This window comes from Lynx rufus, unplaced genomic scaffold, assembly GCF_022079265.1.
Source record: "Lynx rufus isolate CCGP_SWC_20201006 ecotype Redwood Valley unplaced genomic scaffold, mLynRuf1.p SCAF_6, whole genome shotgun sequence".
NCBI classification, from domain to species: domain Eukaryota; kingdom Metazoa; phylum Chordata; class Mammalia; order Carnivora; family Felidae; genus Lynx; species Lynx rufus.
Window position 1 is genome coordinate 32454419 of NW_025814878.1, and position 27791 is coordinate 32482209.

The 27791-nt window shown below is 37.5% G+C and overlaps 1 protein-coding gene across 2 annotated transcripts in view; it reads right to left on the reverse strand.

The window, feature by feature from the left end:
* Positions 1-6142: 6142 nt before the first annotated feature.
* TRMT11 (tRNA methyltransferase 11 homolog) overlaps positions 6143-27791 on the reverse strand; it is a 59556-nt gene continuing 37907 nt past the window's right edge. For both annotated transcript variants that reach the window (XM_047102699.1, XM_047102697.1), the window contains exons 12-13: positions 26183-26303; positions 6143-6709 (exon numbers count right to left, since the gene is read on the reverse strand). In XM_047102699.1, the coding sequence (XP_046958655.1) occupies positions 6578-6709; positions 26183-26303 (253 nt within the window). In that variant the 3' untranslated portion in view covers positions 6143-6577. The remainder of the gene's footprint in view (positions 6710-26182; positions 26304-27791) is intronic.

The following is a 27791-nucleotide window of genomic DNA, read 5'->3' on the forward strand; positions in this document are numbered from 1 at the left end:
AAAAGTATCCTATTTCTGCCATTTTCTATTCCAGTGTGTATCATGCCATCCACTGAGTCCCCCACTGGAACTCTAGACATCATCTGTTATTCCTCATCCCTGTACTCCAATCAATCACCAGGACCTGCTCATTTCACCTTCTAAATATTCTCCAATCAACCCTTCTACTGGTACTCAGTGATCTTTACATCTCTAACCTGGATGACTGCATCAACCTCCTGACTAGCATTGCAACTTCTAAGATTCTCTCTCTCCATTCCAAACCACTACCACTGAAGTGACAGTCAGACCAAGCCTGATAATACCACCTTCTCACTGAAAATCCTGAGGTAATTCCCCGTCTTTCCTCAGTGTGGCACAGGGGCAGGGAGAATACTGAAATCCTCCTGCCACACTTTCCAGCCTTACTTTGTTGGTTCCCAGTTCACACTTCACACTTCAGTGGCTCTGAATTATATGTAGCTCCCCCACATACCACACTCTTCCTATGCCTTGGCATCAGCCAATCACCAGCAGGCAAGCCTTACAACATATATAGCAGGAAAAGTAGAGTAACACATGCAATTTGTACAGGGAACAGCAGTTACCACTAAAATAAAATAGAAATTTTGTTGTTTTTTTTTTAAACGTTTTCTGAGATCTAGAAGAAAATGTAAAGAAAATTAAAGGTAATAAGAGTTGGAATTTTTATTTTCTTGCTTTAACCAGAAAGAGGAATCCTTTTGGACTAGATTGTCACAGCTCCCTCTTTGTTACTGGTTGTGAAAAACTTTCCCTGCCTGAAACTCAAGTTAGTAATTACCAGAGACAACTGGTTAAGACTTTGGTGTCTGACATAGGACAAAACACTGTACTATTCAGAGCTAACTTTGGAGCAATATACTGAGCCTTTCTGAGAAGGCTTGGTCAAGGACTGCCAGAGAAAACATGGAACAAATATAGAGAAAATTTCCAAAGCTCAAAAATTCCAGATGTCTCTGGATGGCAGGGAGCATGGTAAGTCTATCAAATACCTTGACTATCAGCCCATGGTTGAGTGGCTTTTGCAATAAAAGGTATACCACCATTGTCATACCAGATGGTCCAAAAAGCCAAACACTTGATACAGATTACTTTGAAGGGCTAAAGTGGTATGGCTGGAGTCAACTGATTGGACTGGAACAGCAACACCGTAACCTGAGAAAGTGTCAACAGCAGTGGCAACAGCAGTGACGCACAACCAATAGCTTTCTCAGAGTGGGGCAAAGATCCGAAGTAATCAATCTGCCAGGAACATGCTGGACAATACCCCATGCAATGTGGTCTCCTAAACCGCAAGGCAACCAGGTCACTTTTGGCCAGGAGTCACAAGTCTGGCACCAAATGGTAGCTCTGCATCAGAAATACAGTCCTTCATTTTATGTCCCATCTATAATGGTGGATGTGTTTGAGACAATGACAGATCCAGACAACAGTGATAGCCATTTGGTTGGTGCCACCTCAACCAATAGTTTTATTCTAGTTGGGTCTCATCAGAAAATGACCCATATAGTTCTGTTAGCAGCCACAATCTGTTTCCACTATTTGTAGCTCCTAAGAAAGGTATCTTTAATCTACCAATCTCTAGTTTTCCAACTGACAGACCAAACCAAAGGTCATTAGCAGTAGCCTAAGAGTCAATAAAAATATAACAAGGCTCAGCAAGGAGGGTAGTAACTGGAACTATGAGAACAGCTTTGTGTTCTGCCCACTGACCTGGCCAACCACATCCATTTCCATTTCTGCACATCTAGCACTGAGATTAAGCAGCCTTGGCAGCCCACTGAAGACCACTGGGCTACAGCTGAGCCAATCCAATAGTGAAAGGGGTAGCAGGTGTTTGAAGGAATCTCCTAAATGCAACCTAAATTATGAATCAAAGATGACACTGGGCCAGCACCTTTGTCTCAGGCAGTGGTAGGAGAGAGAAAGTTTTCCCCAAATGTATAGCTGCCACTTTTTCACATAAATCCAAGATGCCACTGGGGCTAAGCCAGTTGCACTTCTGAAAATACCAATTATCTGATGAGCTAGGCTTGTTGGGCCCTTCTCACCTTGGTGAGAGTCTCTTTCATCTGCTCCACAATGGAAACAGGAGGTTGATGGCTAAGGTGTTTAGTTTAGACAAAAGTACAGTAGTTTGCTAATAGTTTTTACAGAAGGGGGAGGGGCACAGGAAGTGGAGATACTATCTCTGTTTTTCAATCGTGCTCCCACATCCCCAGAGACAGTCAGTACCTCCTTAGATATATAGAGATGCAAGATACCTATGGAGAATTATCTCCCCATAAGTAGAAGTTGTAGAAAAATGAAACGCAAAAAAAAAAAAAAAAAAGAGAGAGAGAGAGAGAAAGTTCTGATGTTTGTGCTGGCAGAACTCAGACTTGTGTGAGATCCTCCAGTCTGTGATTTATAAATAAATACATATTTAAGGAGCTTTCAGATTTCTAAAGCTCACCAATACTGGTTTTGACCATCTTGATCCACTTCACAAACTTATAACACATTAAATATTTGTACAGTCCATCAAAACCCAACTCAAGTACCATTTACAGTCTTCAATTCTTCACAAAATTTTCTTCACAACATTTTTTTTTTTAATTTGGCCAACTTCATACATAAGCCTAGTTAATCTTCACTGCTGAATATTAGACAAAATAGAGTTCTTCCAGGAAGGCTTGATTAAAGGAAAGATTTCAAAGTAATAGAGGTCAAAGCAGATTCCTTTTTTAGGCAATTCAGTTTGACATCACTGCAATATTATCTTAGTAGGAACATTCAAATTCTAGGAGAAAAATATACTGAATACGTCCTAATATCGCAAGAAATAAGGCTAGCAGTTACGGAAAGTGAAGCTGGCTTATCTTAACATTCATCTGTTAAGCTCCATTTTGTTTCATGACCCAGGCTTCTTAAGAAACTGCCATGACAATTTAGCCTCCATTCCCCTAAGAGCCTGTCTTCAATGGCTCAGAAGAAAGGGATAAGAGCCAAATTCCAGGTTGGTCTCAGTTATGTCTAAATGTCAATTTGCTTATCCCACACAGTGAAACATATGAACATCCTGAGGCAGACCTCTGTTAAGGGAATAGGGTCAGGTTCCCTGGTAAGCTTTTTCACCCCAAAGGATAGACAGGAATGTGCTGTCTCTATGATTCTATGGCTAGATAGAATCACAGATATGTTTATCATTCCATTACAATTCTTTACACTCTAGACCTTATGTTCTCAAACCACTCTGTTTTAGAGAAGATCTCAATGTTTTAGTAAAGTACAAACATCATCAGTCTAGTGTTATTGTGTCCATGTGTATGTTCTGGATTAAGGCACTTTTTTTTGTTTGGATTACAAACCACATTACTTGATAAATATCTGAGAAAAATGGGAGTGGGTGAGTTGGAAATGAAAGTAAGACTTCACTTATTTTATGAATACAATCCTTCTAAGAAAAAAGATTCTTACAAGTGTTTAGTTTTCTAAATAACTTTATAATGGAGCAAAACCATGCTTTTGTAAAAGGAGCCAAGGTCCTTATTCTGGTATAATTTATTCCCTTTTGGTCAAACAGGAAAATCAACAATGAGGTCACCAATTTTCTCAGCAACACTCACCTCCATTTCCACCCCTATAGTCCATTAATGAATTTATTTATTTATGCCTTGCTTCATCAACAAAGAATTTTTTCTTTTCCTAGAAGAACCATTAACATCAGCTTAGTTCCATTGTGCTTTTTTAGGGAGACTAAAATGGTGTAGAAAGACATTTCCCCCAAAAAGTGCCACATCCGATTTTCAACACATAAACATCATGTTTAATTCCATATTTCTTTGGATTAGCAATACCTGATAACACTTCCCGCATAGGATGTCAGTTCTTCTAACTCAGAGCAACTGAGGTCTTTGATTCAAGAGCCAGATTTGCTTCTATTGGCATCTAGATAATATAACATTAATATCTAATTTCCTGATGTTAAAAAAAAAGTCAACCCCCTGCCCTGCTTCTTTAATTGAATTATAATAAGAGTATCTCAAAAGTTGTTTGTAAGTCTCAAACTTTTAAAGCAAATTTTTCATCCAGTAATACAAACATATTCACTATGATGCATCTGGTAATGTTAACTCATACTCGACTTTCCCTACCATACCTAAATAAGGTTCTTTTTAGTTATAATCACTGTTTTTAAATATGAAGGGAATCTCAAATTTTAAGACAGTTTTCTCCATAAGAAAACAGTGGTAACACTGACTTACCTCCCAGAATTTCATAGAGTCTGAAATATTTTATTGCTCAATCTTTGTATTTAAAGAATTAGTCATATGGACGTTAGAGACAAGCTGGCCAAAACCTGGGTCACAATGGGCAGGAAGTGGCTAAGAAATTTGTAGCAAAATTTTTTTTTTTTTTTTTAATATGCTGGCCACTCTGGGTAGACAAAGACCATCTGCTCCACTATTTCCTCCCAGCTATCACAGGAAAAAAAAAAAAAAATCCCCACCAGAATGGAGAGGAAAGAGGTTACTTCTTGATGAAACACCACCAAGGTACCCATCTGGATTTTATGGATATTTAATATATACCAGAAAAAAGTTACAGATTGTGCCATATTATAAACATTAAATAGACCAGCCGAGGGACCACCTAGGGTTCATACACAGATTACACTGCAAATTCATACTACAGGACTATCCAAAATGCAGGCACTTTTCTAGGTGACATTTATGCCGGTAAGTGCATAAGGAACACACATAAAGCAAAGCACTCCTGGAGACAATCTGATAGAACTTATGCAGAAAGGAACAAGATCCTGACGCCAGAAAATGAAGTCTCTTTTTTTGGCAGAATAAGAGGAGCTGGGACCTCTGCTCTCAAATCAAAATTGGTTGAAATTTCTACTTCTGGGCACCAACTTTAAAATAACTACACACATTTAACACTCTGAGCCGAGTGACATTTCAAGAATAGGACACTGAACATGATGATAAATATGATGAAGAATTAAAGATTAGAAGACCTCCGTTAGTAGTAATAAGAAATAATTTGAAGTTTCTTTTTTTTTTTTTTAATGTTGGATAATTTTTAAGGACAAAGTGACTAAAATTCATGTTGTAATTTTCCAGAACTATTTGGGCTAATTTTTGTGATAAGCAAAAAAACGCGGCAAGGCTACAATCTCATGTTCCAAATTTAGTCAGCTACCAAGTTGCAAACTCACCCTCCATATAACCTCAAAAAATTTTAAATAAGATGGTTTATAACAGAAATACTGAAAATAAATTATCCTTGAATACTTTTAGATTTTCCCCAGTGTACCACAAATCACATCCAGAAACCCAAACAAAACAATCGCTGAAATGTTTGAGATCTGCTGCTGAGATTCAGGGTAGCGGGACAAGAAAAGGAGAGAGAACTACAAGAAAAGGAGAACTAAGTGGATGCCCCCCACCACCCCCCACCCCTCTGCTTGGGCAGCACTGGTCTTTTGGAGTCCTAAGCCATGCAAATTCAAATGGGGAGTCCATAAAAGCCTGCAGTAATACTAAAGTAATAATAATAATAATAATAATAATAATAACAATAACAGCATAAATAAAAATAGGCTATGGTTAGAGGAGAGGATCAGTTTACTGCCACCCTGCTGAGGTACATTTGACCACCAAAAGCAGAAAAGCTATTAGCATCCTGAATTAATGGGTAGAGTGGTTTTCAAACAAGATATTTTCATGATGGACACACTGTAGACTCAGCAAAGTTTCTCCTTCAAGAAAAATATAGCTTCTATTTCAAAGAGCTCTGATTAGGCCTAATACCATTAGGGAACCATCAAGGATTTGTGTTGTTGTTACTGCTTTTAACTATTGGTTACTTTCTAAACCAAAAATTGTGGGTAGTTAACTTGACCAACAGTCAAGTTCTAGGAATGCAGGAGCAAGTCCAAGGTACAGACGAGCTTCAGATGTGGACAGGCCTCAAGGAGTTGGGGAGCTTTTCAGGTTGCCAGGTCTTAGCCTTTCCTCTCATCACCATTATGCTATCATTACATACTAGTCTGGAACTTATAAATAAAAATTCATTTCCTTCATCACATCCCCCTTCCCCAAAAGCACCAAATACACCACCATTTTAGGGATCCTCAGTAAACTTTATTAGTGGCACTGTAAATCAATTACAATCAGAAACCAAATTAAACAAACCTACTAAACGAATAAATTCTCAACCACGTTTAACTGCTTGTAACATATCTGGCAAGTATCTGTTTAAAAAGTCAACAGTATCAGTTCCCCTTGCAAATTAATTACCAAAAATATAACTGTTTTCAATTTCCATAATACTTGAAAGTACAAATATAAATTAAATACGGTTCCAAAGACTACATACAACAAAACAGTCTATAAAACAAAGCTAATTGTAAAAGAATTGTTCAATTTACTTTGTAGCATTTATTTCGTTATATAAAAGTATTTAAAACAGTATATGTTTTCTATATCATACATGGAAGTTCACATCCAAATGTCTTTTCTGTTAAATCCTTACTCTTTTTCCATTGTCAGAATCTTCATTTTCACTCTTGGCTACATTTCTCTTCCTTGGCAATTCTTTTTGTTACGCCACTGAAATATTTCTCACGGAAGGAATTATGACCTTGGTATGGGAGAAAGTGATCACTTAACAGATGTGAATACTGGTCCCGGTTCTGGTTGGTTGGAAAATATAAAAAACAAAGATGTCTGAGTTATTTCTTTAGTTAGCTTGAAACCAAAGCAGCCATTTACTTTAAGCAAAATCCCGCTCTCTGGTGCATGCTTGTTTTTCTTTATTATCTGAATTAGAAATACACCACCATTCTATATCTGTATCCTGCTTGGGTATCCAACAGTGTTCTCAACTGCTTCACTTTGTGTGATCTGTACAACAATCCTCTGCACAAAGAGAGCAAATACTTTCACTGGGAAAACAGAGATCCAGGGAGGGCACAGAGAACAGCCCCAGGCAACACAAGTTCAGACAACCACATACATCTTCAGATCCACAGTTCAGCCGAAACTGAAATCACCCATGACAGTAAGAATCCTCACACATGGAAGCTTCCACTCCAGAGATATTTAACAGCAGTGATTTATGTAATGTCCTACAGATAGAGAAAACTATTTGGAGGCAAAACCATATTCAGTTCATGAAGTAAACTATTTCTGGCAACTTTACCACAGTAGATGAAGATAAAAGTTAAACAAGCGATTTCCACACTCTCAGACTTCAGAGGTAGGTAAGGACTAGCGCTCAGACTGATGTCTGGACACTGGAAATAGAAATCTGGGTCTGAAGGTTATATTTCAGCTTAGAAAATTGAGGGCTAATTAATCTTCTCATTCAATTTCACTAGTCATCTCAAACTGTGAAAAAAAATCTAATTAGAAGTAAAATCTCTCTTCCTATGTACTGTAAAATCAGATTCCATTGCATGTAAATTGATGTGATTTTGACAACAGATATAAAGACATAATTAGAAAATATGAAGCCTAATTTTTTATCCTGGTTTCGGTATCAGAATGATATCTACAAATATATCTGGAATATAACAATCTTCATATATTTTTATATTTTTCCTTATTCCTGTATGAAATGAGTATCTTCATCCTTTTCTTCATACCTAATATTTAATAAAGCCTAGGTGTAGCCAAAATAAAATTATGTTGGCTGATTTGTTTATTCAGAAACTATTTTGTCACAGAATTTCTTTTTAAATCACACAAAATCCAAACTATTAAACATGTCCAGATTTCCTGATTCATTAAAAAAAAGGAAAGAAAAAAGGCCTTCATTGTGGTCCCCTTCTGCCATTCTGTGCTGCAGCCTGCAGGGTTCCATTTCACGTATCCATTGGATTCTGTATGCACTCTGTTCCTAGGAATTTTGTTGGTTCATTTCTCTTGCTCTCTTTGCTGTGAGGGCTTCATTCTCTTGTGAGTGTCTTTATTATCTTTTTCATGGTCTCAGGAAGAAGGTGGGACAACCTGTATTGTCAGCCCATCGCCTTGGACTGGAACCCCTTTCTCACACTCCTGCTGTGCACACTAGCTCCCCATTTGCTGAGTACTTCAGCAAGCTCTGAAGGGGATTATTGTACAGAAAATACTACCCTATAAGATTGTAAAAAGTTACAACTTGTGCTTCTCGGCACAAGCAGAAAAACTACCATGCCTGAGGCACTTTAACTGTGTAACCCAATAAGAAGAGGTATAGGGCTACTTATGTGCAGGCACTGTTCCAAGTACTTTATATACACTGACTTATTCAATCCTTACAATAACTGTGTAAGAACAGTACTGTAATTGTCTCCATTTTACAGATAAGGAAACTGAGGCACAGAAAGGTTAACTAACCTGCCCAAGGTCACACGACTCGAGTAAAAATAAACGAGATTCAAATTTTGAGCCCTTAACCTTTATGCCTTCTTGCTTATCAAAAAAACATAAACCATAAGAATAAAGGTGGAGTACCAAATTTAGAAAATAGTAGCTACTTAAATTTTATGACACTAAGTACATTACATACTTCTGCAAGTGCATGAAAACATGGCAGTGGTTACTAACTCCAGGCTATGTAATTTGCAAAAGATGAAAGATAAAGTTTATCAGATCAACCTGTAGGTACATAATTAACGAACACCTAATGAAACATGGCATTTACTAGATATTTATTATGGGCCCCAAACTACACAAATGTTTTATATGAACTACCTAATATAAACTCATCTTCTCTAAGAGATAAGTACACTATTAACATCCCTTACAGCTGAGGAATTAGTACAGGCCCAAGATAACAGAGCTGGTAAGTGGCAGAGTTAGGATTTAAACACAGGTCCATTTGACCCCTGATACCATACTCTTAACTATAATATAATGAGGTTTTCTCCAAGAGTTAACTTTTTCCTCAACTCGAGAAGGAGTATCTCTGGCAATAAATAGGCGATAAACTAAGGCTTTGATAGCTAAGCGGCCTACCCACAAAGCAACAGAACTAGATCAGAAGTACTATTAACTTCGTTCTGGCCACTAAGAGGATTATTTCAATGACACAAAATCTTTATAGCAGGAGGACAAATAAGGAGCCACGAGGATGCCTGAGGGATACTATACCCCCAGGGGCACAGTGGACTTCAGAGGAGGACTCTGGTCTGGTCCACATCTCAGGACTGTACCCGGGGCAGCAGCAATACAGAACAACGTTCCAGCATTTAACCTTGGCTTGTGCATTTCAACTTTCATCAAAAGTCTGACTGAAGGGTCATCTGAAAGGAAGGGACATGCCATTCAACTACCCTCCAACTTCTGTCCTGCTATCAAGAAAGATCGCTAGAAAACCTGTCCACTTCCTGAGCCACACTAGCTCACTCCTGGCAGAAATGTTGCTTGGCTATTTAAAACTCTGTCCAGATGTCCACATCTCCTGCTGCTTTACTCCTCCCCACAGCTCCCTGCATCACTCTCTACCTAGACATGGAAATCAGAAGCCTGGGTCAAATGCCTCTCCCTTTTCCTGTCACATTCAGTCAGTCCAAAAATCTTTGATTCTCCACCCTAAATGTCTCAAATCCACTTCTCTTCACGACAACTCCAGTACTGGCATCTAAACTTCCTCATCTCTCCTTTTTTTCCCCTCAATGGCCAGTTGCCCTCTCTCCAGTGGCTCCCTCTCCAGTCTATTTTCCATACTGAGACTAAACTCAACTTGTTAAAATGCAAATTTAATGTGCCAGCATTCCTGGTTAAAATCCACATGGGTTCGAACATTCCCCAATTCTGAGGCTTTCCCCTTAATGTCTGGGAGTTGGACTCAACTGCACATCAGTTTGCTGAACGTCCTCTCAGTTTCCTCTCCCACACAGGAGGAATCACAACACCAGCTGGCAGTGAGGTCCTTTCCAGCTCTGCCTTCTGTCTTCTCTTATCCCTGTGACACCTCCAGGCCATGCACGACCACCTCTATGTTGAAATGCACGGCAGACTACTTTGGGGAATGTTCTGGAGCACACAGTGGTGAGGAGGACAAGATAGATTCCAGCATGCAGGCTCAGTAGGCAGCTGAGGACGGGCTGGAGACTGACGCAGGCTCCACTGGTAATGGGCCTAGACAACCATGCTGCCAAGGACGCAGTGCACCTGAGGAAGCAGAGCGTACAGAACACAAAAGCTGAAACACAGTGGGAAATAGGCTTCCTCACAGACCAACGAGACAGCTTAACAAAACAGCTGGCCTTTGACCTAAAGGATATAAAAAAGACAAACTGGTGATAAAGAGCAGAGAATATGATGATCAGAGTAAGGGACTGGAAATGAACAGCAGGAGCCTGGAAGATCCCATAGCAGTAATTAAAACCTATACTAATTAATGGCTATCAAGAAAACATATACTACCTATGACATACTTATCTGGGTAGTTTAGATCACAAGATTTCCTCAGAATAGAGTAAAAGTAAAATAAGCTCCTAACAGACCTTGTGTTCAGTGGTACAGAGACCCAGTGGCAGAGAAATATGTGCGACTGGAAAAGTTAGGAATGTCTATAACCTTAGAAATGCAACCTCTGGAGGGGGGAAAAAAATCCCTATTCATCTTTATCCCTCAGGGAGTAGGGAATAATTGGTATAAGGAATGTGTATGGGTCCTGTGCTGGAATGCCTCCTTCTACAAGGCTGATTGTGAAATAAAACATTTGTAACAAAAACTCCTGGAGAACCCAAAAATTCCAAATCCCTTGTGCAGTCAGAGATCTGGGAAGAGCCGTTCCAGTAGCGAGCAGCCTAAGTCCCGCTTCAGGGTAAGCGAGACACTCCAGGGACTTGGGCTACCGTTTTCACCTAAGTGGAAAAGTCATGGTTCATAAATGTTCCATATGAAACATTTAGTATATCTATAGTCTACCACATATTATATCAGACATGTAAGTATCATATACCTATGAATAATACACACTTAAAATATACCCTTTCCATAAAAAATATACTATTTGCAACTGCTGAGAATTTAAGTTACCTTGACGCTGAAGAAAATGGCAAACTCGGTAGGTTTTTTTCTTTTTTCTCTTTCATCCTATCTTTAGTTTATCAGGGCTCACACTTGAGATGATGATATTCAACTCTACATATTTTTCATCACCTTTTCATGCTCTTCTCTATTCACATTCCCTGCCCATCTCAACCAAGAATATCTGCAGATTTTTTTTCAACTCCGTATCTCGAAGGTCCAAAGTGTTTACTTAAAAGGAGAAGAGTATCCTCAAGCAACACAACCATTGATGTCCCTCATAACTCAAGCTTGCGACAGTGTCCGACTTCTGTTTTCTCTAACACTTTCAAACCTGCCTATCGCTATCAGTCATCATATCACCTAAGTAGCATAAAGTCTGAGTCCTGCCAATTTTTAGTAAGCAAGAAATGCTTCATGGAAAATTAAAACACACAAAGAATTAGGAAATGCCCAGAGAGAAAACTATGGCAGTGAATGATTACAGATTACCTTTCCCAAATTTAACTAGTAGTTAGTAGTAACCTACTAGTAGGTTAGTAGTTACAGGAGATATGAATAAATTATTAAGATTATTGATTACACTATGTTTTAGACACTCACCATTTTTAAAATTTCATTATTGAAGCACAGTGTATATACAGTATCAGGTGTTTCAGGTTTCAGGTGCATGAGTTTCAGGTGTACAACACACTGATTCAGCAATTCCATATATTACTCAATGCTCATCACAATAAGTGTAGTCACCATCAGTCACCACAAAACATTAACAATATTAATGAGTATACTCCCCACACTGTACACGTCCTCACTGCCATCTCTTACTTATATCTAGAAGTTTGTACTTCTTAATCCCCTTCACCTATTTTGCTCATCCCCCCACCCACTTCCCCTCTGGTAACCACCACTTTGTATGTTTGTTTTTTGGATTCAACGTATAAATGAAATCATCTAGCGTTTGTCTCTGACCTATTTCACTTAGCATGATACCCTCTAGGTCCATCCATGTTGTTCACAAATGGCAAGATCTCATCCTTTCTTATGGCTATCCATTGTGCATATATATCTTCTTTATTCGTTCACCTATTGATGGACTCTTAGATTGCTTCCGTGTCTTGGTTATTGTAAATAATGCTACAATAAACACAGGGGTTGCATATACTTTTCAAATTTGTTTTTGTTTTCTTCAGGTAAATACCCAGTGGTGGGATTATTGGATCATACGGTATTCCTATTTTTAATTTTGTGAGGAACCTCCATATTGTTTTCCACAGTGGTTGCACCAATTTACATCCCTACCAACAGAGCACGAGGGATCCCGTTTCTCCACATCCTCGCCAACACTTGTTATTTCTTGTCTTTTTGATACTAGCCATTCTGACTCGTGTGAGGTGATATCTCATTGTGGTTTTGATTTGCATTTCCCTGAAAATTAGTGATGTTGAACATCTTTTCATGTGTCTGGTGGCCATCTGTATGTCTTCTCTGGAAAATGTGTATTCAGGTCCTCTGCCCATTTTTAATCAGATTGCTTGCGTTTTGTTTTTTTCATTTTGTTTTGTTTTGTTTTTTTGTTTTTTGGTGTTGAGCTATAGAAGTTCTTTATATACTTTGTATATTAACCCCTTATTGAACATATCATTTTTTATAACAGAGTTTCTACAGGAAAATTTGTACTAGTCTCAGATGGCTACATAATGGAAATATACTGCTTTCAGACCTATCATTTAACCCTGTAAGACAAACAGCATAAATATGACAATACACAAATTCTGATTCAAGAAAGAACTTATATTTACAACTATGTGTTTTACAAAAGTGAATTATTTTTTGCATCTTTTCCTAGAAGACTGTTATCTAAATTTTGCAGATAAGGAAATGGAGGCTGAAAGAGTTTAAATAATCTGCCACCGATAAACCAGTAAGTAGCATTTGTAGAACTGTAGCCTAGACCAGACTTCAAAGCCCATGCTTTTTCCATTACACTTCTTTTCTTAGTGGAAATTATATCAAAACAATGGCTAAAGAGTTAACTTCCCACGTGGTAGATCAGTGGGTCATTCAAAATGGAATTTGACATTTAGAAGACATTCTTCACAGAACAGCAACATTATGGTAGCACATATTTCTGATCTAAACTTTTAGACAGAACCCCTTTAACCACTGTCCCACCCAGCCAATTTCCTGTCCTATCAGTACTGCTAATTCTAAACATAAACCACTTGAAGAATTTTAACACACTTGCCAAAGAAACCAAAGGAAGACTTACAACCGGTAGTGTACTTTTATGTGTACACTGCCCTCTGCTGGCTGAAGTAGGTAAATCCTTCTCTAGAGTACTTCCTAATGTGGGTAATGGCAGCTTAAAGCCCAGCTGACAGTCAGTCCCTCACTGTTTGTGAGTTCTGCTTGCTGTAAACACCTACAGTCACAGAGCACCAACATGATCGGGATGGCCATTTTACTTCAGGAAACATCAGCATTTATCCACACCGTTTCATTTTTTAAAGAATGATGTGGAAATATAGAAATACATATCCTCTTTGGTGATTCTAAAATGTATCACTTTGTCATCTATGCCCGACCTAGAACTGCAAATTATTCTCTAATAAAAGAAAGAAAAAGTACATAAACTAGACATTGTTCAAGTTAATCCTTATTCAAGTTAATTATTTTTTACAACTCTACATCAAAAGGAGTAAAATAACAAAAAAGACATTGAAAGTACTTCAGCCACTTACAATTTATTTTAATCTAAATGGGAACAAATTCTCAAGAAAACAAAATTGTATGTTTTGCAGTAACTTTTGAAATGGACACTTTAAATGGAACTAATGACACCCTGAATTATACTGAGAATACACACATGTAAGAGTATTTCTCAAACGGAGCCTCACAAACTGCTCAGACTTTAAAGGAACTAAAGTTTCTTCACTGAGAAGTCCACATAGGTAACACTACCCTTCTAGTTACTGCTTTCTCCCCGAAACTTGCCATTCTTTATTATCATCTCCTCCGCAAACAGCAGGAAGGTGTAAGGATTTTCCACAATATGGTGATTCGGCTGCTTGTTTGGTTTGTTTCTTGTGAGAAATGAAGCCTAGGTACCAGGGGACTGAAATGTTTTTGTAACACTGATTTTTGAAGAGTGATGTCAGGGTAATGACAAAATCCCATGTACTTTCAAAGAGAAAACTTTTAGTTAGCCATAACTGTTCTTTCTCTTCCTTCAAATGGATGATTTAAATATTGCTGAATTGGATTGTTTTTATTCTAGAAGGGCCCCAAATAATCCCTGAACAATTACTATTCATTAAGTATTTGTTGAGTTGAGCAAAACAGGCAAGATCTGTGAATTCACAGGGCTTATATGCTAGTAGAAGACAGACATTAAAGACTGTCTACCCAAACATATACTTACAAACCGTGATTAAACACTGGGAAGAGTTACCATAATATGAGACACCCAGCTAGATGGGGTGAAGATGGGGTGAAGAGTATGGACAAAAAAAGCTTCCCTAAGGAAGGAGCATTTATCTGAGACCTAAGAGTCTCAGGTGAGAGGGGATAAGAGAGGAAACACAATGTTTTGAAACACAGACTCTGAAACTAAAAAGAGATAAATACATTCTGGGAACTGAAAACAGGCCAGTGTGGCTAACGCCTGGTACACAAAAGCGAAGGTGACACACAATGAAATGGCTGAGACAAGCCAGAAATAGATCAGGCTGGCCTTAAGGTTATGTGAAAGATTCTGAATTTTATTTTAAATTCCACAGAAAGTCATTGATGACTTTTAAGCAGGGGAGCTCCACTATCTATTTACATTCTGGAGTCAGACACACTACCAATGCCATGAGATCACAGGTAAGAGCTTACCTATTTACATTCTTAAAGATCCTCTGGCTACTGCATAGGAAATATAACAGCAGGAGAAATCACAGAAGCAGGGAAACCAGTTGGGAGACTATTTCAATAGCCCAGGAAAGCACTGTCCTCATGTGAAAGGGGGAAAAAAATTCAAGAAAACTATCATCCATTCATCTCAAGCCAGATTTCTGGACGCTACCTTAACTCCTGTTGCCCTCAGCCCAATTATACAATCAGTAATCAAATTCTGTCATGTCTACCTCCCTCCAAACTCTTAATTCTATTAACTCCTCTACAATCTCCGCTTCTACCCTTCTTAGTTTACAGCTTCATCATCTTTGCACCACCATGTCAGAAGCCTCTACATTGCTACCACAGGTATCTTTCCACAACTCAAACCTACCTGCATATTAAAGCCCAGGTGACTTTCATAAAACACGAACTTCTGCCACTCTCCTAGCATCCCTCATGGGCTTGCCATCACCAAAAGGATCAACTCGAAGTTCTTTAGTATGTAAAGACCTTCAACACTAAGCATTCTTTGGTTTTCAACTTCCGCTCCAACCATTCCTCCCCCAAATACTTAGTATTTCAGTCGTGCTAAAATACTTCAGGGCTCCCTGAATGGTCCACAACCCCTCTCATGCCTCTGTACCTTTGCTTAAAATATTGGCTTCCTCTCTCTCTCTCTCTTTTTTTTTTTTTTTATGTTATTTATTTTTGAGAGAGAGAGAGAGAATGAGCAGGGGAGGGCAGAGAGAGAGGGAAACAAGATCTGAAGCGGGTTCCACACTATCAGCACAGAGCCTGACGTGGGGCTCGAACTTGCAAACCTTGAGATCATGACCTGAGCCAAAGTCGGAGCCTCCCAGGCACCCCAACTGGCTTCCTCTCTTGACAAGCACCATTTCCTCAGGTAGATGCTCTCCGGTGTTCACATAGCACCTCACACAGGTTACTACAGAACCGAACATATGAGATTGGGATGGGTTGGGTGCCCACTTCTCTCACTGAGCAAGTACTCTAAGGATAAGTACTATGTCTTAGTCTCTTTAGCCTCATCACCTTACACAAATGGTCCCATAAACACAGGCTGAGTGATGAAAGCCAGGGCTTTCCCCTTAGGGAACATGTAATCAAGTCCAGAAAAGAAAACATACAAAAATATGAGAAGTACATGAATATAAAAATCATTAAAAGGCACAGTTTTCTTACTAATTTCTGACAGCACCTTTTCCAAAATTTCACCTGTCCTCAAGACCTTAGATTACTATGTTTATTCACTCCCAGCAAAAACTTAAAACCTCCTTTACAGAGAAACAATGAGTCATCAGGTATGAGTTTCTTCAACTTCCTTGCCCCACCATCCTCTACTATAAACAATCCCCTAACTTTACCTCTCACACCATCCCCATCCACATTCTGAGTAAAGCCAAAGTTCTCTCTCACTGTGTCCTTTTACTGCCAAAAGAGTTACTTTTATAGAAACCCCCAAACTTTGATGAAAATATCTGAGAGGTAATCATCAATGTATAAAATTACCATTTAAAAATAAGGGATTTCCCCCTAGAAAAGTGTGAGTTTGGAGATGAAACTGCAGAAGTTCTACAGCCATTCAGAAGAAATCCAAATGGCTTCTATTATAATTACAGGTTAGGTTCAAGTTGTCCTTTTACTTACTGACAGTTCCTGATAATGAGATAATGATTTCTTCTACCTCACTAGTATTAACCTTAAGCCATTTATATTCTCAGAGTGACAGTAGTTTATACAAAACAGCAGTTTCATTGCAAACAACAGAGTACAAATGGCTTATGAAACTTATTCTATGATAAGTGAAAACCAACAATGCTGTCATCATAGTGAAAGCCACCAAACTAACAATGCCCATCTGATTTTGTCAAGAAAGACTCACTCCTGTATTCCTGAAACAGATTAAAGCTATGATACACATTCTTACATAAGGTGAGAGGAAGAAGGCAAAGAGATGGAAGAGAAAAACATTGGGTAGATTTCCTTTCTTGTAATCAGTAGAGTGAAATGAAAGGTAAATGACAGTGTTGAATCTAACAGGCCTCAGTTCAGCTTCGGGGTAATTACCCATGTCCGGCTTTTGTTTAAAAATCCTGCTCCCCTTATCAAAGCTTCCCACTGTTCTACATCTGGTACTGGACAGTAGCTATAGAAACCACTTGTGCTAAAGTTATACAACTATAAACAGCACTAGGCCATTTCCAAACCAAGGACAAGCAGGTCAAAAGTCTGGCATCCAACACTATTAAGAGAAACCTCTAACATTATTCTTAATGGGAACAAGGTAAGGTTGGAAATCTTCATCCCTAAATTAGGTATTCATATATAATCTGTACTTGTAAAAAATTTCATTACTTTGCAAGATATTAAGTTACCTAAAGTCTATTAAAATACTTTAATGCATATTAAAATATTCACTGAGTTCTGAAAATGAGTAACATTTAATGATTCAACTTTGATATCCGGCACTCAACACATAACTTCTTTCTAACTGTAAAAAGACCATTATGGATATTTAAGCTATTAGGATGATACGGCCCTATAACTACTTTTTTTATTTAAAAAAACTGTTTAATGTTTATTTATTTCTGAGACAAAGAGAGAGAGACAGAGTATGAGCAGGGGAGGGGCAGAGAGAGAGGGAGACACAGAATCCAAAGCAGGCTCCAGGCCCTGAGCTGTCAGCACAGAGCCTGACATGGGGCTCAAACTCATGAACTGCGAGATCATAACCTGAGCCAAAGTTGGACACCTAACCAACTGAGCCACCTAGGAGGCTCTAAGTAGTTTCTACATGCCTACCACTAAAAATACATTAACTTTATAAAATTCAAAATTTAACTTCGAATGTTAAAATAATACAGGGCCAACACACCAGGTAAAAATGTTATGACAACTTACTAGTTACTATATCTAAAATACTTAATAAAAACTAAGTAAGTCAGTAGCAAAGGATGAAAAATAGAGCAAAATATGCATTGGCATGCACACACATACTCTTCCACTTTAAACTGGAGACTATTCTTCTCCTAGTTGATTTTTTTAAATTGTCACAACCCATTATGAGAAAAATTAACAAAAATACACATGCATTTATGTAAAGATCAAAAAAAAAGCAAAATTACTTGGCTTATGGATCATTTCAATACTAGTGATAGTATGATGGAAAGCAAGAAAGTGATTACCATATTAGTCAGATTAGTGGTTATACCTGCAAGCGAGGTGTTTAGGATCAGAAATAGAGGTGCTGACTGCTGTTTAACCCTAACCTTGGTGGTGGTTACACAGATGTTCACTTTATAATTATTCATTAAACTGCACACTAAGGTTTTAGGCAAAAAAATATGTTGAAAATCTCACAGTTGTATTCCTCATTGGTCATGGAGAGGGAAGAAGATGTATGTTCATGTTTGAATTTGAAAACCACTAGGAAGATAATTCTAAGTTACTCACATAATAGAGGATAAAATACACACACACACACACACACACACACACACACACACACACACAATACCAACTAGAATTGCCATTCACCAATTTTAAAGGAAGCCAGAGGATCATGCAGATTCCACACATAAATTTCCCATTTCCCTAAACCATTCATACCTTAGGACTCCCAGATTGTATTTTGCAACTGATTGCTAAGATTCTATAATATAATATCAGTATGTTAAAAACTGTTTTACTGTCATAGCTTGAAAATATGATCATTACAGTCAGAGCATAATGGCAGATGCTCTACCTTTAGAGAACTGCTTTTTCCTGCAAATAAAAGAGACATATCCTAGAATCCAGATATCTTAAATGATTACCTTCCTGGAGCAGGTAGGGGATAAACTTTTGCTTTTTCTTGGTTTACCAGAAACAATTTAAAACCATTATGAGAGTATTAACAAAATATCCAATTTGTTTGGCAAAATCACTTAGTTGCAGAAGTGGAGAAGAAAAAAATCAAATGATGACCTTTAACATTTAAATTCAAGGAAAAGTACCATTAGCAACTAACGTAAGTCATTCAGAACAAGATAACATGAGACACGTAGATGACCATCGTCCTTAAAACTTAATTCAACATGACATGCAGCATCACCAGGCTTTTATCTACTTTTACAAGCCTTTTTCAAACATCAAGTCTAAACATAATTTATAGATAACCCAAATAGTTTCCTTCTGACTTACTACAAAAAATAATTTTTAAAAAGACTCTTCTTTCTTGGTCTTTCTCTCCCCACCCCCTCTCTTACATATGCATTTGATGGCAATGAACACTGTATCTTATTAATATAGACTTAAAGTTCATGTCTAACTGCCAGATTCTTACCAGATTCTAATTACCAGTGTCACCTGGTCTTATTTTTCCCACTGATAAATGAAGTAGTGTCTCCTTTCTACCAAGCATTATATGATTGAAATACTTCACACCTAATCTCTAATTTTTCATAGCTCTAATCAAAAGGAAAATATCCACTTTCCTGGCATGAGATAGGCAAAAAAAAAAAAAAAAAAAAAAAAAAAAAAAAAAAAAAAAAAAAAACACTAAAGTATTTCAGAAAGAAAGGCCAGCCCGGAGAAGCCATCTTTAATTCAAAGAGCTGCCAAAACAACTAACAGCACTAATCCTGAGAACAGATAAAGCATAACAAAATATGCACAAGCATTATGTCCACAAAACACCAGTTTATGATTAGCAACACTATTAACCATTCTAATATGTAGACTACTTATGGCAAAGACTAATTTCTTCTACGTCAAGCCATCCCTAAGTCATTTTCTCAAAGAAGTGACCTTGGTGTCTCTTCCCTTCCTTCCTCATTTAAAACATGTTATATTAATGGTTCTCTCTCCATAGCTTCAAAATTTCTTGGTACTTAAGTCCCTCAGTTTTGGCCACCCTCCATTCTGATTAATGAAGCATTCATCAGCTTCCTGTTAGTGGACTCTTCATTCAATCCAAAATTTAAAAAATGAACATTAACCCTCAGCACCTGTCACTATGACCTCCCAACATTCCCTATTTTAAATCATCTGAATTACACTGGCTAACTGTAAAATTACAGCTGATATACATAACTTTAGTCTAAATTAGTGTCCATATATCTATACTTCAGTACTTCCCAAATCACTATAAGGTATCAATCATGTCAGGTAAAGAAGCCACAAAACAAACAGGGCACCTGATGGCCCATTTAGTGCAGTGGCAACTTAAGATACTCTTTTTTTTTTTTACACTTAAACATACTATAGAATAGACTTTAAAACCTGCATGTTTAAAAAAAGATTTCAAGGAAGTCTCAAAATGGGCTACTTGGGTACTCTTTCATCTGTCCAAGTATACTGGTAGAAAAGGCGGACAGTGTGCTGTTACAGGTGACTTTCACTGAACATATAACTATGACACTGCTATTACACTGGTCCGCTCTGGACACGTCTGAAAATCAGCATTCTTTTCCTAATGAGTTTTGTACGAGAAAAATGTTTTATAGAAGTAGCCACTGTGACCACAACTATATATTGCAGCATCAACTACATGCTGTATCAACAGGAAAAATGAGTTCTAGTAAAACAAATCACATTCTACCATGGCCCCATGAACAGTGAGGAAAAATGATCTTTAAAAGAAACTAGAAATATGCCACTCAATAGTATTTGCCTTTTAACCTTAGCATATTCCAAAGGTAGAAACATGTTTTGGTAAAGAGGCAACATGATGCATAACAAAGGACAAAGAATTTCAAGTACAAAGAGGAGTTTTGGTCTCAACTGGGCCACTTCCCAGTCTCTAAAATTAGCAAAATAATGTGCTTAAATGGATCTGAAAGTTTTGTAAACAATAAGCAGCATAAAAGTGTTGTATATACATATGTGTTTATAGATACATGTAAGTATGTATATGTATATATATGTATATATACATACATAAGTGTATATGTACACATATATATAAACACACATATATACACACACCCTTTCAGAATATATCAACTGGTAATAATGGCTTCTCTTATCAGACATCTTCATTAATATGGGCAGCGAAAATTTTCTTCTTTGTTACTAATGCCCAATAAGCAAGTCTAAAAACTATAGTCAATAATGAAAAGACACAAAGTTTTATAAAATACCCACATTCTTTAGACAGTTTTTGCATTTATAACTTGTTTACATTCTAAAAGGGGAGGGGGAGAACACTTTATAACAAAATGTATTAAGTAGGCCAAAAGTTAAACTGAGGTTAAACCTAACAAGTGACAAACCAAAAACACAGAGAGACAGTACACAAGAGTGTAAAAATCTACAATTAAGTCTTTCATTGCCAAAATCAACAACGCTGAACAAGACTGAGAATAATTTGTTAGATGCATATGAGAACAGTTTGACAATTTTATGTCATCACTTGCATTATAAAGGACTAGGATCTTGCTGCAATTATACACAGTCCTCTTCGTACAAACAGAACGTAGAAATGAAGTGATTAATTAAAAACCAAATGATTAATTTAACATGACAAAGTATTTTCAGTTATAGTACACTGCATACGAGTTAAAACTCACTGATCAAATTTGATCTTATAAAGTGAAGACTGCTTCAAGGCACCTGAGTGGCTCAGCTGGTTAGGCATCTGACTTGATTTCGGCTCAGGTCACAAGTTCGAGCCCTGTGTCAGGGTCTGTGCTGACAGTGTGAGCCTGCTTGGGATTCTCTTTCTCCACTCCCACACTCACATGTACACATGCTCTCTCTCAAAATAAGTAAACATTTTAAAAAATAAATAAAATGAAGACTTTCAAAAAATTACTTGAGCATTAGGCTTTTCCCTTATTTTTTAAAATAAATTTGGAAAGGACAAGAGTAAAATAATAAAAACAACCAAAAAAAATTAACACTGCCTTTATAGGTTTAAAAATATCTAAGGTGAGTGCCTTTATTTATCGTTTTTATGTAGAAGATTGTCAGAAACATCCTTAGATCATTCTTTATTTCTTCTTCCAAGCATCAAATAAACTGCTTAGAGAAATATTATAAATCTGGTAAAAAATACTGGAAAAAAGATTTTCTTAAATAAATTAAACTTACAGGAAAGCAAATGTGACATTGTTGACAACAGGTCTCAATTTTGCCATTAAGATAGAAATGAGTGGTGGGGCACCGGGGTGGTTCAGTCGGTTAAATGGTTTCAGCTCTTGGTTTCAGCTCAGGTCATGATCTCACAGTGTGTAGGTTCAAGCCCTGCATTGGGCTCTGCACTATCACCTTAGGATTCTCTCTCTCTGCCCCTCCTCTGCTTGCTCTCTCTTTCTTTCTGTCTCAAAAATAAGTAAATAAATTTAAATAAAAGAAAAAAAAAGAAAAAGAACATTTAAAAAAAAGATAGGAATGCAAGCTGGTGCAGCCACTCTGGAAAACAGTATGGAGGTTCCTCAAAAAACTAAAAATAGAACTACCCTACGACCCAGCAATTGCACTACTAGGCATTTATCCACGGGATACAGGTGTGCTGTTTCGAAGGGACACATGCAACCCCATGTTTATAGCAGCACTATCGACAATAGCCAAAGTATGGAAAGAGCTCACATGTCCATCGATGGATGAATGGATAAAGAAGGTGTGGTATATATATACAACAGAGTATTACTCGGCAATCACAAAGAATGAAATCTTGCCATTTGCAACTACAGGGATGGAACTGGAGGGTATTATGCTAAGTCAAATTAGTCAGAGAAAGACAAAAATCACATGACTTCACTCATATGAGGGCTTTAAGAGACAAAACAGATGAACATAAGGGAAGGGAAACAAAATAATATAAAAACAGGGAGGGGAACAAGACAGAAGAGACTCATAAACATGGAGAACAAACTGAGGGTTACGGGAGGGATTGTGGAAGAGGGGATGGGCTAAATGAGTAGGGGGCACTAAGGAATCTACCCCTGAAATCATTGTTGCACTAATTTGCATTGCTAACTAATTCGAATGTAAATTTAAAAAACAAGTCAAAATAAAAAGAAAAAAAAAGACAGAAATGACTGGTTTATTATGTGACCCCATTAATGATTAAAGAATCCTTTCTCTATATTTTCCTCTGAACAATGTTTCAGGCCATCATAACCATTATATGGTCCAAGTACTATTTATGGAGGCCAAAAAGAATGCTGATGTCATTCATTTTACTTTCTAACATCAAGACTTACAACTATAAAATCCACAGATAATATTTCTATTTTTTACATGTATTACTCATGTGCCTGGCACATAAATGTTAGTTACTATTACTATAATTAGTAACTCAAATAATTATATTAAGTGCTGTGATTTCTAAGAGCTGCAGTGTTACTAATTTATCGAATGCCTTACTTCCCTCACAATACTAAAAGACAAACATACACATGAGAACTGACTGAGACAGCATGAAAAAAGCAGACTCTAACATGCAACAGGCATTTTATTCACTGTGATAGATACTAGTAACTGTTAGTTATGGATGGAATTGTGTCCCCCCAAACTCATATACTAAAGCCCTTACTCCCAGAATAACTATAGTTGGAGACTGGGCCTTAAAGGAGATAATTAAAGTTAAAGGACATGGGAAGGGTAGGGTCCTAACCCAACAGGGCCGATGTCCCTGTAAGTAGAGACAGACACCAAGAATATACACACAGAGGATACAGCAAGAAGGAGGCTGTCTGCAGCCCAGCAAGACAGGCATCATCAGAAACCAAACCCGCTGGCACCTTGACCTCAGACTTCCAGCCTCCAGAACCGAGAAAATAAACTTCAGTTATTTAAGCCACTCAGTCTGTGGTATTCTGCTATATCAGCCCAAGCAGACTAACACATAGTTCACTGAAAAAGTTGGTAAAAGCAGGAAAAAAATAAAAATGCTCTGTAAATATACTGAATATCTTAACTTGAAAAACTGTATATTCATTTATCAATCTTTTGATATAGAATCAAAGATTTCCTACAAAGATTTCTAGTTTTGGCTTCTGTAAAATGATGCAAGAACTTAAAGACTCTTACAAAGCAATCTGGGTACAGAAACCTAGATTCGGATAGCTTTTTTCTAACCTTTTATACTCATCTCACCCATTCCCAGTCCAAGAGTTTTATTTAGCAACTCACTTTATCCCATCTTTCTAAAGTATTCCACTTAGCTTTTATAGAAACGACAACTTTATTCTCACACTCACACTTCACTGGAATAACTAGCATTTAATTACATCACATAATTACCATAACAAATATAACCAGCATAAACAACTCACAAAACAAACACAACTGGCTCATAGAATACAGACAACTCAGCTGGTAGGTACAGAAGCATAGAGATATAGTAGAGATCAAGCAACTCACCAGCTGGAAGTATGCAACATGTTACAGGCATAGGTGCTGGTGTTTTAGGACAAAAATGGCCAGTATTAGACAATCAATGGAGTTTGCCATGGAGGTTGGTTAAGAGGATTTCTACTGTATATCCAAATACATTTTACCCATCAAAAACTGTCACTTCGGAATGTTGTCATTGTGCCAAACAATATGGAAACCCCTCTTTTAGAATTTCTGAATCTGCCTAATGTTTTAAATATTCAATGGTAGATCATCAATCTTGGAACAGGATTTGATTTCCAAAAAACAACAATTAGGTGATGGGTCTGCTATAAAATGTGAGCACCAAAGTCCAGTAATAAAATTCAAAGAAAAGCAGTGTCACTATATAGCAAAATAACTGTTTAATATTATTTCTTTAAATGTAAATCTAAAAATTTCAAGAATATGCTGAATAAGTACAACATAAATATAACAAGTACAAGATGCCACCCCAAGAATATCTATCATTTCAATATAAAATTCTGTTGTTTTAAAAATGACAACCACTTAGGGGCGCCTGGGTGGCTCAGTCGGTTAAGCGTCCGACTTCGGCTCAGGTCATGATCTCACGGTCCGTGAATTTGAGCCGCGCGTCAGGCTCTGTGCTGACAGCTCAGAGCCTGGAGTCTGCTTTGGATTCTGTGTCTCCCTCTCTCTCTGACCCTCCCCCATTCATGCTCTGTCTCTCTCTGTCTCAAAAATAAACACTAAAAAAAAAAAAAAGACAACCACTTATATTAATTATATCGCATTTACCTATACATATGTATGTATGTAAACACACACATATAACCCCGTTCCTGAGTGAACACAAATCAACTATTTATATACATAAATAACTTCACTTTCTGAAATGCCCCGATACTGAAGCCTGATTGATGAAGAAACTTTATGTCACACTGAATCTTATTTAGTAATTAAAATAAATCACTAAAGTTTGTGCATAAAGAAGTAACATAATGGATGCAGTGTTTTAGAAAGTCATCTAACAGTTAAGAACTAGAGGTGTGAAAAATGGAAAAGATAATTTAGGAAACAACCAGAACAAACGAGGTATATGATAGTAAGAGTCTAAATTAGAGACAGATAGCAAATGGAAATTAAAAGGACAAAGGACAAAAACAAGAAGTCTATAATAATATATTCAAAAAGCACTTTACAAATATTAGTTTTCATTACTGTGAAAGAATCCATAAGCTGTAAATCAGATGAAAAAAATCAAATGCAGAGTAGAGGTGAGTATGACAAAATCTTCGGGCAGTAACACTGTTCTTTCCTGCTTATTGTACAGATCAAAAACAAAGATGGGACACACTCAAGGTTAGTGAATTTGGGAAAGCTGTGGTTGTCAATCCAGATAAGTATAGCTGAAGGAGCATGTTGTAGATTTAATTAAGCTTCATTATGAGGCATTATTCATATCAATTCTGATCTGGATATGAAATAACAGATGTTTTGTTCTTCTCAAGAATTGTGTGTGTGTGTGTCAAAAAGAGCACATGCATTGAGTCCTAACAAATGAGAGAAAATGACTTTGTCCATTATATAAAGTGACTTTTTCTTTGCAGAATAGTCTTCAATCAAGTAGGTTCTGCTTTGGAGGAAAAACGGTAACTAGTAGATTGCTAGTTAGACAATAGTTGTTTAATTAAGTGTGCTGTTTTTCTTTGTTTAACTGCATTCGTGACAAAGATGAGAAGTTAAAGTCAACTTCTATTTCTACTCTGCTATTTAACTTCTATATCCAATTCCTACCCTCTAAATCTCACCAAATGTCACAAAACTCTTGAACTTCAAACTTAATTACAGGAAAACTAGAATATTCTCTTTTGGATTCTTCCAGAATTTATCCAAAAAATACTAGGATAATTTACCTCAAATGTCTTCACCTTTTCCATGGTTATCAAGCGCCTTGATGTGTGACTGGAAAGCTTCTGCTCACAGTTGCTAATGAGTTGCAGGCAAGGGTGCCAGGGTACCATCTCCTCAGTGTATCTGAAGAAAGCACAGCTGACTTTTAGGAACACTCATATGTGCACCCCACACAGGATTGTCACGGGGTTATCCAGTGTGGTATGGATGTCCTCCCACTCCACGCTCTACATATTTTATTTTACATATACTGACTATATAATCCAATAAACAAACATTTTACAAAGTACTTTAATATTACATCTGAAAAAAGCAGTTTAATTTTTTTTTTTTTTACCTGTGGCCTGAGACTAAGAGACAGTGAAAGAATGTTTTACAGAAGAACACAAAGCATTTAACAATTTGACGTTAACAAGACAAGGATTCCACCCTAAAGGGTCCCACAAGAGCACATAAGACAGAAATATATTCTGTAACAAACAATCCCTTGATGTGCATGAGGGACTGACTCATCTGGAGATTTTTATGAATTCCCAAAGAATGAAGTCTACTCGGCATATATTTTCCCTATAAAATGAAGTGCTCCTACAAAATTTTAATGGCATCTTGAGATCTCTATTACCTTTGTAAATATAGGAAAAGTTATTTGCAAGATTATTCAAATAAACTAGCAATAAAATAAGCACCACATGGTCACCTTAACCATGGAAGAAATCAAAGCCACAATAATGAGCAGTGGTGATTGCTGCTATGCAGCCCAGGTACCACGTGTATGGAGGTGATGACACCTAGAAAGCAGGATAGTCAGGCAGCAGTAGTTCTGAACCATCTGACAGGTTGTTGGAATCACTCTTGGCAGAAGAAACAGGTGACAGATGAGGGGGAAACAGCTATGGAAGAATGCTGAAGAACAGCAGGGGAGGCACTCATTAGGTATGGGTACCATTAAGAACACTGTGATGCTGGGGCGCCTGGGTGGCGCAGTCGGTTAAGCGTCCGACTTCAGCCAGGTCACGATCTCGCGGTCCGGGAGCTCGAGCCCCGCATCAGGCTCTGGGCTGATGGCTCAGAGCCTGGAGCCTGTTTCCGATTCTGTGTCTCCCTCTCTCTCTGCCCCTCCCCCGTTCATGCTCTGTCTCTTTCTGTCCCAAAAATAAATAAACATTGAAAAAAAAAATTTAAAAAAAAAAAAAAAAACACTGTGATGCCTAGTTTTTATTTTTCCTTTGCACATCTTTTGCCTTTCTAGATAACCTCTGCAAACATTTATTATATGGGAAATTTTCAAGTTCTGGTCCAAAGTGGGAAAGGTGCCAATTAGCACTTCCCATAAAGGACACCATCTCAGCTAGCCCATTCCAATGCATCAACATGGTCTTCACTACCACTCTTTTACTGACTTCTCTAGTCCCTCTGACCTTCAATGAGCTCTCCCTCATTACCTCAACCACATGCTCAAAACCTTCATCACCCACTTACAAAGCAACATTCATAATGCACTTCACTGTATTATCAGTGGAAGGAATTCCCTTGAAGTCATTCTCTGCATCCTTCCTTAGAGCTCTCCAGTAGGTAATGACCATTTCACATTTTGCCTGATCTAACAATTCT